Here is a 14,318-nt window from a genome sequence, read left to right as displayed (position 1 = left end):
CTTTTGACATGAGGTCTTTTGTAGCTCAGATTGACCTAAATCATTAAGTACATAAGGCTGGCCTTGAACCCTTGATCCTTCTTTCTTCAGTTTCCAAATGCTGAGACTGCAAGTATGAGCCACTACCCCCAAATGGGGTTACTTAGGCTCAGGGGAAGACTATTCCATTTCCAAGGGGCGGGGATGGGGGTGTAATCAAGTCCAGCTGGACCTGGAAAGGCGAGGCTTTGTCACTTCGAGGCAATGACAAAATGAGATCAGGTAGGACAAGCCCCAGAAAAGATGCCGTCCAAATGCTCATAACGCTGGGTTTGAAAGAGTACAAGGGCAGAGACGGGGCGGGGCTCTGCACGGGGAGCTCTTTGGCCTTTTGCCCCTTTTCCAGGCGAACCCGCCCCAACGCAAGCGGGGCGGAGCTTGAGCCGGACGTGACGCATGTTCAGCCAGCTGAGGTGCAGTCATAGAGGGTGGGTTAACCGCACACTGAAGGGGGACTGGCGGCCGAGGTGTCGCTCAGGCTTCCGGTCAGTCTCCCTCGAAGACCCGCGGTGTCAAATCGCTGGGCGGTCAGTGGTGGCAGGGCTCTTGGGTGAGGGGACTGCAGCAGGGGCGGCGGCGATCCCGCGGGCGGGATGTTCCGAGGATTGAGCAGTTGGTTGGGCCTGAAGCAGCCCGAGGGGCCGGTGGCGAAAGAAGAGCAGCCCGGCGGGGACGAGCTGTTGTCAGGAGACGCGTCACCTGAGGAGCACTCCAAGCCACCGGCAGAGACCACCGAGCACGAGCAGCAGCCAACAGAGGACCCAGAGCTCCTCCACCAGGCCAAAGGCCTTGGCAGTGAGTCCCCTACAAGACGCGAGGGCGGGCTGGGAGGAGATGAGGGGATGCCGGTGTGTGACATGGGAGAGTTGGGTGAGGAGCTGGGCGACATCGAAGCTTTACCAAATAGTCAAGTCGTGTCCTCGACGTGCCTAAGAACTTGTTGCTTTCCTGCAAAGTTTGCATACATAGGAAGCCCCAGCGCGGTAAAGCGAGCAATGTGTCGCTGTTTGGAGAGTTTTGACAAGCAGTTTGGTTTGTTCAACTTGCCAACTCCACCTCTGGTCTCCCAGCTAGAGTAGTTTGGAAAATGCCTTTTGTCCCAAGAAAGGACTGAAAGGTATTGTGTCAGGTGACTTGGTAAGTTACTCAAGCTTAAGTCATGCATGTGTTCTTTTGATTTTCTTGAGACAGTCTCATGTAGCCCAGGATGGTTTCGAACTTGCTTTGTAGTCAAGGATGACCTTGATCCTCCCCACTCTGCTTCAGAAGTGCTTCGTAATCGGTTCCCCCTCCCCTCAGGCACATACAGCAGGACCTTTTTCCTTGAGGTGAAAAAGAAGCTGCCAATTGTCTGTTATATTCAAGTTTCAGTGCTAGAGTTTTGATGACAGTAAATACCTGAGTTTCATCTATTCACCATCCCCAAGGAGTTGGGGGAACAAACCCAACATTTTACTGATAGTAAGTGGTACCAGTAGAATTTAAGCCAAACATCTACCTGATTTCAAAGCCCATACTCTTTCCAAATTTATAGTCGAAGTTTAACAAAAAGTATTCCTTGAGAATATAAATACCTACTGTAGTAACTAATTCTAGAGAGACTTTGGCAGGCTTATATAGTCAAAGAAGGTGACTTTGGGGTAGTGGGCCCTCAACAAAAGTAAACATAAGAAAATTATAACAAAAATGTATGCTAGATTTAGCAGGTTGTTTGTTGTTGTTGTTTTGAGACAGTGTGTTATATAGCCAGGCCTAGCATCAATCTCACCATGTGGCCGAGGATGGCTTTGAACCCTGCAATCTTTCCTGTCTCCCTCCTGTTGGGATTACTGGGGTTCACCACCACATACCCAGTAAATTTAGAACTTTTTAAGGGCCTATCAAATAGATTTAGGGTACCAAAGAACAGAGAAACACAGACTTCAGTAGGAAAGGTCCTAATGTTCAAAAAGTTTGACTGTCAGGTACAGGAACAGGGAAAACAGCCACACTATCTAATTGTAACAATATATCATCTCAGCTAAGAATCCCAAAGACTGCACAAGGGAAATAAAACTAAGTGTGACAGCATGAAATCACCAGAAAAGAGAATTAATATTTTCAGTGTAGAAAATTGGGAAGGAATGACTTGTAATATTCAAGGAATGTGAGGAGACTTTACAAGAGCAGAGGTTATATTAGGTAGTTAGGATAGATTAATGTGGGATGAAAGCCTGGTGTGGTGGCACAGAACTGTAACCTCAGAATTTGGGATTCTTAGAAAGAAAGATCAGGAGTTCAAGGCCAGCCTCAGCTACATAGTAAGCTCCAAGCCAGCCAAGGTTACCTGAAACCTTGTCTCAAAAACAGAAAAGCTTGACCTAAGTCAGGAATGCTGGCTATTTAGAGGCTAAGGCTTGAGAATCACTGTATCTAGGCCTGCCTGAGCTACATTGTGGGTTCTAGGCCAGCCTTGACAACTTAGTGAGCCATTATCTGTAACGGCAAGAACTACTGATCTTCCTGTTTCTGCTTCACAAGTGCTAAGATTCTGGGTGGGCACCATCATACCCAGCTAAAATTTCCATGACATTTCTTTTCAGGACCGAAAAACCTAGAGCCACATACGTGCTAGGCTTCTGAGCCATGCCTTCTACCATCTTTCCTCATCAGGTTCTCTCTGTTATTGGTGGTTTATTTTTGTTTTTCTTTATCAGGTTCTCTTGATGTTTGAATAAGCTGAATTTAGATGGAACCCTTCCTTTCTATTTAGAAATTTAAAGTTTTAGAATAAATGAAAGCTCTTGCTCCTATAATTTATGTGACTTTATGTGAAAGTTCTAGTTTATGCATAGTATTTTAGAGAGGCTAGAAAAATTATTAGGTGTTTTAATTCTGCATATTGACCCTAAAAATACATTCTGTCTAAGAAGATGTACTTGTGTACTTTTATTTGTGGGGTTTTGTTGTTTTGATTTGGCTTTGGTTTTTTTATTTTTGTTTTTTGAATGTATCCCAAGGCTAGCTTCAAATTCTCTACATAGCTGATGCTGACTTGAACTCCTGCCTCTACTTCACAAGAGTAATCATTAGATAATCAAATTTAGCTATACCACCCTGACTCCTACCCGTGTTTTGAAAAATAAAGTATTTCTAAGCCTGATTCCCAGTTAAGTAGTCTCTTTAGACCTTTGAATTCTACTGGAATCCAGTGAGAGCTCCATTTGTTAAGCAAACATTTGTTGAATCCCTCCCTTTAAGATTGGATCATAAGTACGTCCTGTTTATACATTTAAGTCACTTACTGTTACCATTACCAATAGTGAACACCCAACTTTACATTCTCTTCCTTCATTCTACACCAAACCACCTGCTCCTTAGTCCTTCCTCCTGACAAACTTAGGCTTTCTTATGGCCACTGTCTCCAAAGGAGCAAACAACATCCATTATTCAGTGGTTAGTTGTTTTGAAAGCCAACCAAATCATCTTCTTCTGTGCTCTTTGTGTGTATGGGGGCTTTTGTCTGTGTGTATGTCTGTGTACCATGCATGTGCCTTGTGCCCACAGATATCAAAAGATGGCATCACATCCCCTGAAAGTGGAGGTACAGGTGGTTGTGAGATGTTGGGAATCAAAGCCAGGTCCTCTGGAGGAGCCAGTACTCTTAACTACTCACTGAGCTGTTTTTCCAGCTCCTATACTCTTAATAAGGAGGGCATCTATCATGTTAGGAGCACTAAATATCTTTGTCATTGATACAACTAGTGCACATCTAGGAAAATTAGAGTACTTTGATGAATAAGTATCTAAGCTGGACATGGATGTTGAATCCTCCAAAACTCAGAATACTGAGACAGAAAGATTACAGACAGCCTGGTTACATAGTATCAGGCTAGCCAAAGCTAGATAGCAAAACTCTGTCTCAAAAAGAAAAAAAAATCTAGATATAAAATACCTATTGAGTTCTGATAGCATAGTTCCACTTACAGAAAGAGCTTGAATTCCACGGCTTATAAACAATGGTCTTTAGAACTAGCAGTTTTAGTTTCAGGAAGAAACATAAGGACATTGCTTAGTTAGACGTTTATGTTCCCCAAGAAGAAGGACCGATTTAGGGGCCAGTATGGCTCAGTGAATATAGATACTGGCCTTGAAAGGCTGATAACCTGCTTTTGATTCCCCTAACCCAAAGAAAGGTGGAAGGAGAGAAATGCCACCACAGAGTTATCCTCTGGCCTCCAACATGTGCCCTATCCCCACATATATCATGTACTCATACTCATAATAATAGTTTGTTTTTTGTTTTAGAGACAGGGTCTCACTATGTAGCTCTGGCAGTCCTGGAAACTCACTATGTAGACAAGGCCAGCCTCAAAATCATAGAGCTCTGCCTGCCTCTGTCTCCTAAGGGCTGAGATTAAAAGTGTGTTCCATTAAGCCCAGCAACAACAGATTTTTGTTGCAGGTGGAGAGAGACTTAAAACTGAGAGGTAGAAATGACAAGAGACTTGCTAAAGCTTTCAGCTTTTGAGACAGGTTTTTTTTTCATAGCCTTGGCTGTCTTGGAACTAGCTCTAGACCAGGCTGGCCTTGAATTCTCAAAGATCTGACTGCCCCTGCCTCCTGAATGCTGGAATTAAAGGCATGCATTGAAGGAGAATCCATTCACATCTAAGTACCCTTCTAATACTTAAGATTCCCAGGATTCTAAAATTAAGTGAGATATCTTTGAAAAAATTAACCTACCTCTGTGTAAGAATGTTATTTTGTTAAGGATTTTCATGTTTTTACAGGTTTTTTTCTTTCTATTCTAGCTTCATTCCTTAAATGCCATATTTGTCTGCTTTGATAATTTCTTTGTTTGTGTATGTGAGTACATGTGTGCCGTGGTGCAAGTTGAGGGACAACTTTTAGGAGTTGGCTCTCTACTTCAACTATGTGGGAGTCATTGTGCTTAGTGACAAGTATCTTTAACCACTGAGCCATATAGCCCCCTACTACTTTTGGGGGAGGCTGGATAACAGTCTCAATATATATCCCAACTACTTATGTAGACAGCAAGGTAGTCTTGAACTCACAGGAATCCATCTGCCTCTGCCTCCCAAATGCTGGGTTAAAGGCATGTACCACCATGCCCAGCCAGTTTGCCAATTTCAAATAGTTTTCCTTAGATTAAAATGACAGTATAGGGGCTGAAGAGACGGTTCAGTGGTTAAGAACTATGCAACCATAAGGACCTGAGATTGGATCCCAGTAAAGGTGATTTAATATACACAGGACTATATGGATGAATATTCATAGGTTCTATGTTGTGCCATTATTACAAACGGGACCTGAACATGTACAAATTTGATTTTGGTATCCAAGAAGGTCCTTGAGAAGATCTCCCTGTAACTACTGATGGGAAGGTGTGATAACCATTGCACTTGGATAAACCACAGACCCTGTTTGTCCATTGCAGATTATTTGATTAACTTTGCGAGTGCTGCCACAAAGAAGATAACTGAGTCTGTTGCTGAAACAGCTCAGACAATAAAGAAATCTGTGGAAGAAGGAAAAATAGATGGCATCATTGAGAAGGTATGTTTAGAAAACTTGTAAAAGGAGGAATTTATGAAAGTTGTAAGTAGCTAGTGTAATCTCTTTAACTCAAGTAAAATATAATATGTTGATGGAATTTTTTAGAATACCTTTTCTTGATTCTTGAACAATTTCATATATGTACTCATGTAGCTTGACTGCTATTCTTACTTAATAGTAAACTTTCAAAGTAATTTGACTTCATGTGTTTTTCTAACAGACCATTATAGGGGATTTTCAAAAAGAACAGAAAAAATTTGTTGAAGAACAGAACACAAAGAAGTCAGGTATGATATAGGTTTTTCTTAATTTCTCAGCCAAGTTTTGTGTGTGTGTGAATATGTATGTGTTAGTTTGTGGTGCTGGGGTTCAACCCCAAGACCTGGCACATGCTAGGCAAGCACTGCTGCTGAGCTACACTCCCAGCTTCCCTACCAAGTTTTATTGAGCATTTATTATGTGTTAGACCTATACTAAGACTCTGGGTATACAAAAATGTATAATACTGGGGCGGAATCTTATAGTGGAACATGTACATAATATATACAAGGCCCTGGGTTAGATCTCCATCACCAGGCATAATGGCTCACAACTGTAATCCCAGCACTTGGGAAGCTAAAGTAGAAGGATTGCTGTGAGTTTGAGGCTGTACTCCCAGCCTGAGCTACAAAATGAAAAAACAAAACAAAACCTTTTTAATCAAAAAAAATAGTCAAATGTGGTAGTACATGCCTTTTATCCGGTACTTGGGAAGCAGAGAAAGGTTGATTGCTGAGAGTTCTAGGCCAGCCTTGTCTACACAGCGAGTTCCAGAATAGCCAGGTCTATGTAGAGAGACCCTATTTCAAAACAGAAAAATACAAATATACATACATACATACATACATACATACATACACACACACAAACTCACTCACTCACTCACACTCTCTTTTACTTAACATGATAGAAAAGAGGGTCAGGCCAGGCTAGGTAGTGCACACCTGTGTTTCCAGTACCCAAGACGCTAAGGCAAAAGGATTGCCAGGAGTTTGAGACCAGCTAGATTTGAAAGACCTAGTCTAACAACAGAAATCAAAGCAAATAACCTAGCTGAGACCTGTAACTCCAGCATTTGGGAGGCAAAGGTAAAAAGATCAAGAGTTTAAGCCAACCTCAACTACATAGTGAGTTGAAGGCCAACCTGGGTTATATGAAACACTGTCTCAAAATCAGTCAATAAATAAAACACTAACACCAGCAATAAATAGCCTATGTTGTCAGATTCTTCTTTCATCTCAGCTAGGGCAGCAGCTGTGGAAGGGGTAAGACTTCTAGGCTCTGCATTGCAGAGAAGGATCCCAATTTTGACAGGTCTTTGCAGAAATCCAGGCCCAGATATTGATACCAACTGTTTTTCATTTGTTTTTATTTTTGAGACGGGGATTCACATAGCTAAGATTGACCTCTAATTTGATATATAGTAAATGAAGACCTTGGATTCCATCCCTCCTTCCTTTGCCTCCCAAGTGGTGGCGTTATAGGTATATATTACGATACCAGGTTTGTACAGTGCTGGGCATGGCACTTAATATCTCATGTATGCTAAGCAAGCACTCTACCAACTGAGCTACTATACCTCCAGTCTAACACTAACTGTGACCATTACTTCATCACTTTGTATGTGGCAAATATGGAACTGCCTATTTACTTTGGAATGGATTGCTTTGGGTCTGATGTGTGTTGGGGGCTTAGTGCAGTTAGAATCTACTATAAAAAGCAGCAGATGGGTGCTTGAATGGCGTCCTGGATTCCCTTTAATTGTATCTAGCTAGGTGTATGTCATTTTGTTAACAGCTTCTAACTGTTCATTGACTGTTTGATTCCAGCCCTATCATTTATTGCCTCTAATTTGTCTTTTGCAGTGGTTACACTCAAGATCCTATTCTCTCTCTCTCTCTCTCTCTCTCTCTCTCTCTCTCTCTCTCTCTCTCTCACACACACACACACACACACACACACATTTTTATTACTTTTATTTACTTCTGGCCTGTGTGTGGCAGAGGACAACTTCCAGGAGTGAATTCTATCCTCCTACCATGTGGGTCCCAAAGATTGAACTCATGGTGTCAGGTTCGCAGCAAGTGCTTTTAAAAGCTGAGCCATTTCAATAGCCCTTTCTATTTATTTTTATTGTTAATTATGTGTATGTGTGATAGGGACATGTCCCTTGGAGCTGGAGTTGTAGGTGGGTGTGAGCCACCTGACAATGGATGCTAGGAACTGAACTCTTGGGCCTCTGTAAGAGCAGTATGGGACCTGAAGGGGGATCACAAGAAAGTATCAGATCTTGGAACTGGAATTTCAAAAAGTTGTGAACCACTACATATGTGCTGGGAATCGAACTGGAATCCTCTTGGAAGAGTAGTAAGTGCTCTTTGTCATAAAATCTAAATTACTGAGCCATCTCTCTATCTTTTTCTTTCTTTCTTTCTTTCTTTTTTTTTTTTTTTTTTTTTTGACAGGGTTGTACTGTGTGTCACTGGCTGGCCTGGTACTTGCTGTGTAGTCTAGGATGACCTTGAACTGATAGAGTTCTTCTGCATAGAGAACTATCTGCCTGTCTCCTAAGTGTTAGGATTAAAGTGGATCACAATGCACAGCTTTTTTAAAAACAGCATCTTACTCTGAAGCCCAGGCTGCCTAGAACTTGAAGCAATTATTTGCCTCTGTTTCGCAAGTGCCAAGATAACAGTCATGCACCACCATTCCTAGAGACATAATACGTAAATGTAATAACTATTCATATCTCTAGTTGACCCCCTCCCAGAATCTAGTTAAGCATAAAAACTGGTTGAGATATGATATTATATTCTGTCATTTCTGCTAGCCTTATTTAGTCTGGAATTTTTTAACAACCTTTGTCTTTTTTTTTTTTTTTTTTGAGGCAGTCCTGGCTGACCTCATATTTGCTGTGTGGTTGAGGTTGTCCTCAAGTTCCTGGTCTTCCTGACTCCACCTCCAAATGCTGAGGGTGGGCTGTTCCCTTCTTAATATGCTTTTGTATATTTGAGCTTTGTCTGATATTTCCTCATGATTGGAATAGGATTGTATATTCTGATATTTTGTCCTTTTTTAAAAAAATATTTTTATTTCATTTGCATTGGTGTTTTACCTGCATGTATTTCTGTGTGATGATGTCAGATTCCCTGGAACTGGAGTTACAGACAGTGGTGAGCTGCCATGTAGGTGCTGGAAGTTGAACCTGGGTCCTTTGGAAGCAAAGTCAGTACTTCCAACCCCTGAGCCATTTCTCCAGCTCCCTATTTTGTCCTTGAAATAACATGTTCAGATATCTACAATGTGTTTCTCCCCTACTGTTTATGTACGTGTGTGCATATATATACTCTTGTGTGCCACTTTGCACATATGGAGGTCAAAGGACTCTTCCACCATGTGGTCCTAGGCATCGAATTCAGGTCTTCAGTCTTCTAGGTAAGCACCTTTACCCACTGAGCCATTTTGTGGGCCCAGTGATACTGATTTTGAAGAACTGATTAAATTATGGTCAGATATCTGAATTATCATTCAAGTAGAGTATTTGTTGACCAAGCATAAAGCTTACAGATTAAATCTAGGTATTATAGTGAATAATCATATTTGGTGCTTATTGGTAAATTAGTGTCTTAAATGTAACAACCTTCCTTGTTTTTTTGAAATGACAGATTACTGTATAATGGTTGTAACCATGTAGTACCTGCAGAAGCCAGAAGAGGGTGTCAGATCCACTGGAATTAATTGGCAGTTGTAAGCTGCCATGTGGGTTCTAGTAACTGAATCCAGGTTCTCTGCAATAGCAGGAAGTGCTCTTAACCACTGAGCCATCTGTCTAGCCCCAATAACCTTTTTTCCTCCTGTATAGAAGCAGCTGTGCCACCATGGGTTGATAGTCATGATGAAGAAACAATTCAACAGCAGATTTTGGCTTTATCAGCTGTGAGTACCCTGTAAATACCCTGTGTGGATACTATTTGTCTCCTGTCTTAGTACATTTCTGTTCACAGGATTTTCCCTTTAGCTGAATTACTTTTCATTTTCTTTCCCCAAGACGGGGTTCTTCTGTGTAGCTCTGGCTGTCCTGGATTTTGCTATATAGCCTAGGCTGGCCTTGAACTTACTAAGTAGCCTAGGCCAGCCTATAACTGTTTTTCTATTTGAGCTTCCCTAATACTGAGGTTACAAGTATATACCACCATGCCCCAGACTTTTACAGTTTTGGTTGGTTGATTTGGTTTGGTTTGAGACAGGGTCTCACTATATAGCTCTGGCTGTCCTAGAACTTACTGTGTAGACCAGGTTAGCCTTGAACTCACAGAGATCCACCTGCCTCTGCCTCCCAAATGCTAGGATTAAAGGCATGTGCCACTATGTCCTTTTTTATAAATATTTATAAACATTTTTGAAAGCTTAAGAACGTGCCTGTTAACTTCATGATTTCTTAGTAACTTCCTGAATTGTTTTGTTTTTTCAGTACTGAGTCAGGCATGCTAGATAAGTACTTTAGCACTGAGCCACATCCCCAGCCTTTGTTCTTGTTGACTCATTGAGTTTCATTAGGATCCTTAAAGGAACATGGGTGAGAAGTTATTTATAGGATCATGACCAACTTACCAATGGCTATACCACTGAAGAAAATGTGTTTAGATCTCCAGGCAGGGGTGGGGCCCCATGACATTCTTTATTGACCCATGATTTGTTTTGATTTTTTTTTCAAAACAGTATTTCCTTGCAAAGCCCTAGCTTTGTAGACCAGTCTGGCCTCAAACTCACAGAGATAAAGAGATCTATCTGTCTCTGCTTCCTAGGTGCTGGGGTTTAAGGCCACCTGGCCTGACTTTTTTTAAACTTTGAGTTAGTTTACACTTTTCTTTCTTTTTTCACAATAAAGTATAGCCTATTAGCCAAATGATTGTTTCAGCCTTTAAAAGATAAGAGTCTCTTATCTGTACTCCTAGTACTTGGGATAGTGATGCAGAAAGAGTTTCACCAATTTGAGATTGGGCTGGACTGTATAGTGAGGCTGTTTCAAAAAAGGAAGAGATTCTTTTATATGAGGCAGCAATGCAGTTCTTGTGAATGAATTATGTTCCGTGTTGTCTCTACCTACATATGTTTTTTGGTAATTGACATTAATATAGAGAGAATCCCATTTGCTGACCCACAAAACTTTATTTTAGGACTTCAGGAAATGTAACCATACCAACCAACCATGATGTTGCAGAGGACAGTTTCAGAAAGCACTTCCCCACAGTTTTTACCTTTTGAAGCTCCCAGAATGACTACCGTGTACCTAGTGCTTTTATTCCTATTGCACACCAAGGGGGTGAGATTCTAATGTTATGCTTACTTATGTGTTCTCAGAAAGCAAAGGCCAGCTTGATCAGTGCATGGCACATAACTTCCTGAATCAATATTTTCACTGTGATCAGTTGTTTTCACTTTTGCTTATTTCTATCTGTATGGGTATTACATGCCTGCATATATGTCTATGTACCACATGTATGCCCAGTGCCCTTAGAAGCCAGAAGAAAGTATAGGATCCCCTGGAACTGAAGTTGCAGGTAATTATGAGCCTCTATGTGGGAGCTAGGATTCAAACCCAGGTCCTCTGGAAAAACAGTCAGTGTTTGTAACTGCTGAACCAACTCTCCAGCACTTCCCCCACCACCTTTCTTTGTTTCTGAGACAAAGCCTTACAGCACAGCTCCAGCTTGCTCAGAACTTACATATCTACCTGCCCATGCCTCCAGAATGCTGGGATTCAAGGCTCATCTTTGTTTTCAACCTACTTTTTCTTTTTGTAAAAAATTGTGTGTGTGTGTGTGTGTGTGTGTGTGTGTGTGTGTGTGTGTACGTACGTGTGTGTACACATCACAGCACATGTGGAGATCACAGTATACCATGCAGAGAGTTGGTTTTCTCCTACCAGGTTGGTGCCAGGATCTCTGAGCTATCTCATTGGACAATCCTCTTTAACCTACTCTCACCCCTTTTTGTTACTAGGGATTGAATTCAGGGTCTTGTGAACTATTTAGTTTATACACTCCACCTCTACTCTTTTTTTTCTAGTAAAAAGTTGTGAGACTTCCTTGTATACCTCCTCCACTGGAAAGCCTGGGTAATAGTCATTGAAATAAGTGTACTCATGAACCAGAAACTCCACTTACTGGAGTTTCTTTAAAAGATACCATATTGTGAGCCAGCAAGATGGCTCAGTGGGTAAAGAAAACTCTTGCCTCACAAGCCTAGTGACCTGAGTCCAATCCCTTAGACCCACATGAAAGATAGAAGAGAGAACCAAATTAACATTGTCCTCTCTTTATACAAGCTGTATCACAGGGGTGTGTGTCTCTACCTCCCCCTCAACATACACAATAATGATAATTTTAAAAATACAAAGATCACTTTACAGAGGAATAAAAGCTCTTCTCTTTTTTTTAAACATGGGGTCTTATTCTGGAAGTCAATATGTAGCCCAGGCTGTTCTCAAACTCTAGGCAATCCTCCAGGTTTAGCCTCTCAAGTGCTGGTATGTGACAGATGTGTGCTATTATACCTGGCTTTGAGAACTCTTTCAAACAGGTTAGAAAGTATATAAATGACTATGGAAATGGGTCTGGTTTAGCCCTTAGAACTGGAAAGTTCTTCATGACCTTGAATGAAAAAGGAAAGTCAGTTTTCATGCTTGTCATCCCAGCAGTCAGGAGGCTGAGGTAGGAGGATCAGGAGTTCAAGGTTACCTTCCAATAGATGGAGAATTTAAGGCTAGCCTTTGCTACAGGAGATTGTCTTTAAAATAAAAAGTTGGGACTGGAGAGTTTGCTCAGTGGTTAAGAATACTAGATGCTCTTTCAGAGAACCTAGTTTGATTCCTGGCACCCACATGGCTGCTCACAACCATCATTATCTACCAGTCTCAGGATCGTACATCCTCTTCTGACCTCTGCAATCATCAAGCATGCGTGTGGTGCACAGACATAGATGTTGATAAAACACCTATACACATGAAAACTTCTTTTAAAAAGGAAAGAAAAGCTGGGTGGTGGTGGCATGCACTTTTAATCCCAGCACAGAGACAGAGTGATCTCTGGGAGTTTGAGGCCAGCCTGGTCTACAGATTGACAGGCTCCAAAACTACAGAGAGAACCCCTGTCTTAAAACAAAATTTAAAAAAAGGTAATATTTTTATAAAGTGAAAATTCCTTTATGTATCAAACAAGGTCTTTAAATAACAGTGTTAGGTAATCACAATGTATGGACTGCCTACCTTCTTATTTATGTGAAATCTTACCTGCACTAGTCAGGATTCTCTAAAGGCACAGAACTGACAGAATGACTATACACATTAAAAGTAGATTTATTAGACTGGCTCTCAGGATGTGGTTCAGATAGGCCAACAGCTGTCTTACAATGGAAAGCTGAGAATCTGTTAGTTGTCCAGTCCACAAGGCTGGATATCTCTGCTGTCCCTGTCTGGTGCTGAAGTCCCTGAAGGTTCCTGGATATAGCTGCTGGTCCTCAGTATACATTGGAATCCTGAAGAAGGTAGATGTAATACTAGCTGCAGCAGTAGGATAGATACATTTGCCATAGAAAGAGAGAGAGAGGCAACTGGGCAAAAAGCAAGGTTTCCTCCTGTGTCCTTTTATGTGGGCTGCCGGATTTGGGGTGGGCCTTTCTCCTTCAAATAATCTGATTAATAAAATTCCTCACGAGTGCCTATCAGCTTGAGTTTTAGTTGATTTCAGATGTAATCAAGTTTTGACAACCAAGATTAGCCATCACACTTGTGCAGACACCAGATATATTAGAGAGCTAGGTGCAGGAGAGTGTTATGTTGAGCCACAAGTTGTCTGTAACTAATAGGATTCTGTGTTGTGTTGTTTTACTTTGTTGAGTTTTTGTTTTGAGGTGGGCCAGTCTTGTTCCAAACTTACTAGGGTAGCTCAGACTAGCCTTGGACTCATTTTATAGCAGAGTCTGGCCTTAAATTTCTAAGCCTCCTGCTTCCACCTTCCAAGTATAGGGATTATAAGCATTCTAGCTCTTGGTTCTGAGATCCGTCATTCCATGCTTTTCTTGAATGTTTTATGGTGGAAGTTCTGTTGTTTGATTTTTTTTATTTTTTATTTTTATTATTTTATGTGTACAAGTGTTTTGCTAGTATGTCCATGTACCACTTACATACAGTGCCTGAGGAAGCTGGAAGAAGGTGTGGGATTCCCTAGAGCTGGAGTTACAGACATTATGAGCTGCTGTTTTGGTGCTGAGAATTGAACCTGGTTCCTCTGGAAGGACAGCCAGTGCTCTTTACCACTGAGCTATCACTCCAGCCCCATCTCCTTCCTTCCACTCTGTAGACCCTAGGGATCAAACTCAGGTTATAAGTCATGGTGGCAAATACCTTTACCCACTGAGCCATCTCACAGACCAATTTCTTGTCTTTTTGAGACAGGGTCTCATGTAGCCCAGGAGGACTTCAAAACCTCTCTCTATATAAATGATGCTGACTTTGAAGTCCTGATCCCCTGGCCCCTACCTCCCAATTGGTGGGATTACAGGCCTGTTCCACTGTGTTTGTCCTTTAGTTAGAATGTTTCTAATAGCTTTCACATACCTAAAAGCGTCCAATAAAAACAAACTCATGTTTATATTATCTTTATGTAATTTCAACCAATTAT

At 41.4% G+C, this 14,318-nt stretch overlaps 1 protein-coding gene across 1 annotated transcript in view; it reads left to right on the top strand.

The window, feature by feature from the left end:
- Positions 1–595: 595 nt before the first annotated feature.
- Positions 596–14,318, top strand: part of Syap1 (synapse associated protein 1) — a 28,446-nt gene continuing 14,723 nt past the window's right edge. The window contains exons 1-4 of the mRNA XM_051178734.1: positions 596–834; positions 5,480–5,598; positions 5,819–5,885; positions 9,500–9,573. Coding sequence (XP_051034691.1) covers positions 633–834; positions 5,480–5,598; positions 5,819–5,885; positions 9,500–9,573 — 462 coding nt within the window. The 5' untranslated portion in view covers positions 596–632. The remainder of the gene's footprint in view (positions 835–5,479; positions 5,599–5,818; positions 5,886–9,499; positions 9,574–14,318) is intronic.

This window comes from Phodopus roborovskii, unplaced genomic scaffold (genome assembly GCF_943737965.1).
Source record: "Phodopus roborovskii unplaced genomic scaffold, PHOROB, whole genome shotgun sequence".
NCBI classification, from domain to species: domain Eukaryota; kingdom Metazoa; phylum Chordata; class Mammalia; order Rodentia; family Cricetidae; genus Phodopus; species Phodopus roborovskii.
The sequence above is the reverse complement of the archived record's forward strand: the minus strand, read 5'-3'. Positions and strand labels throughout refer to the sequence as shown.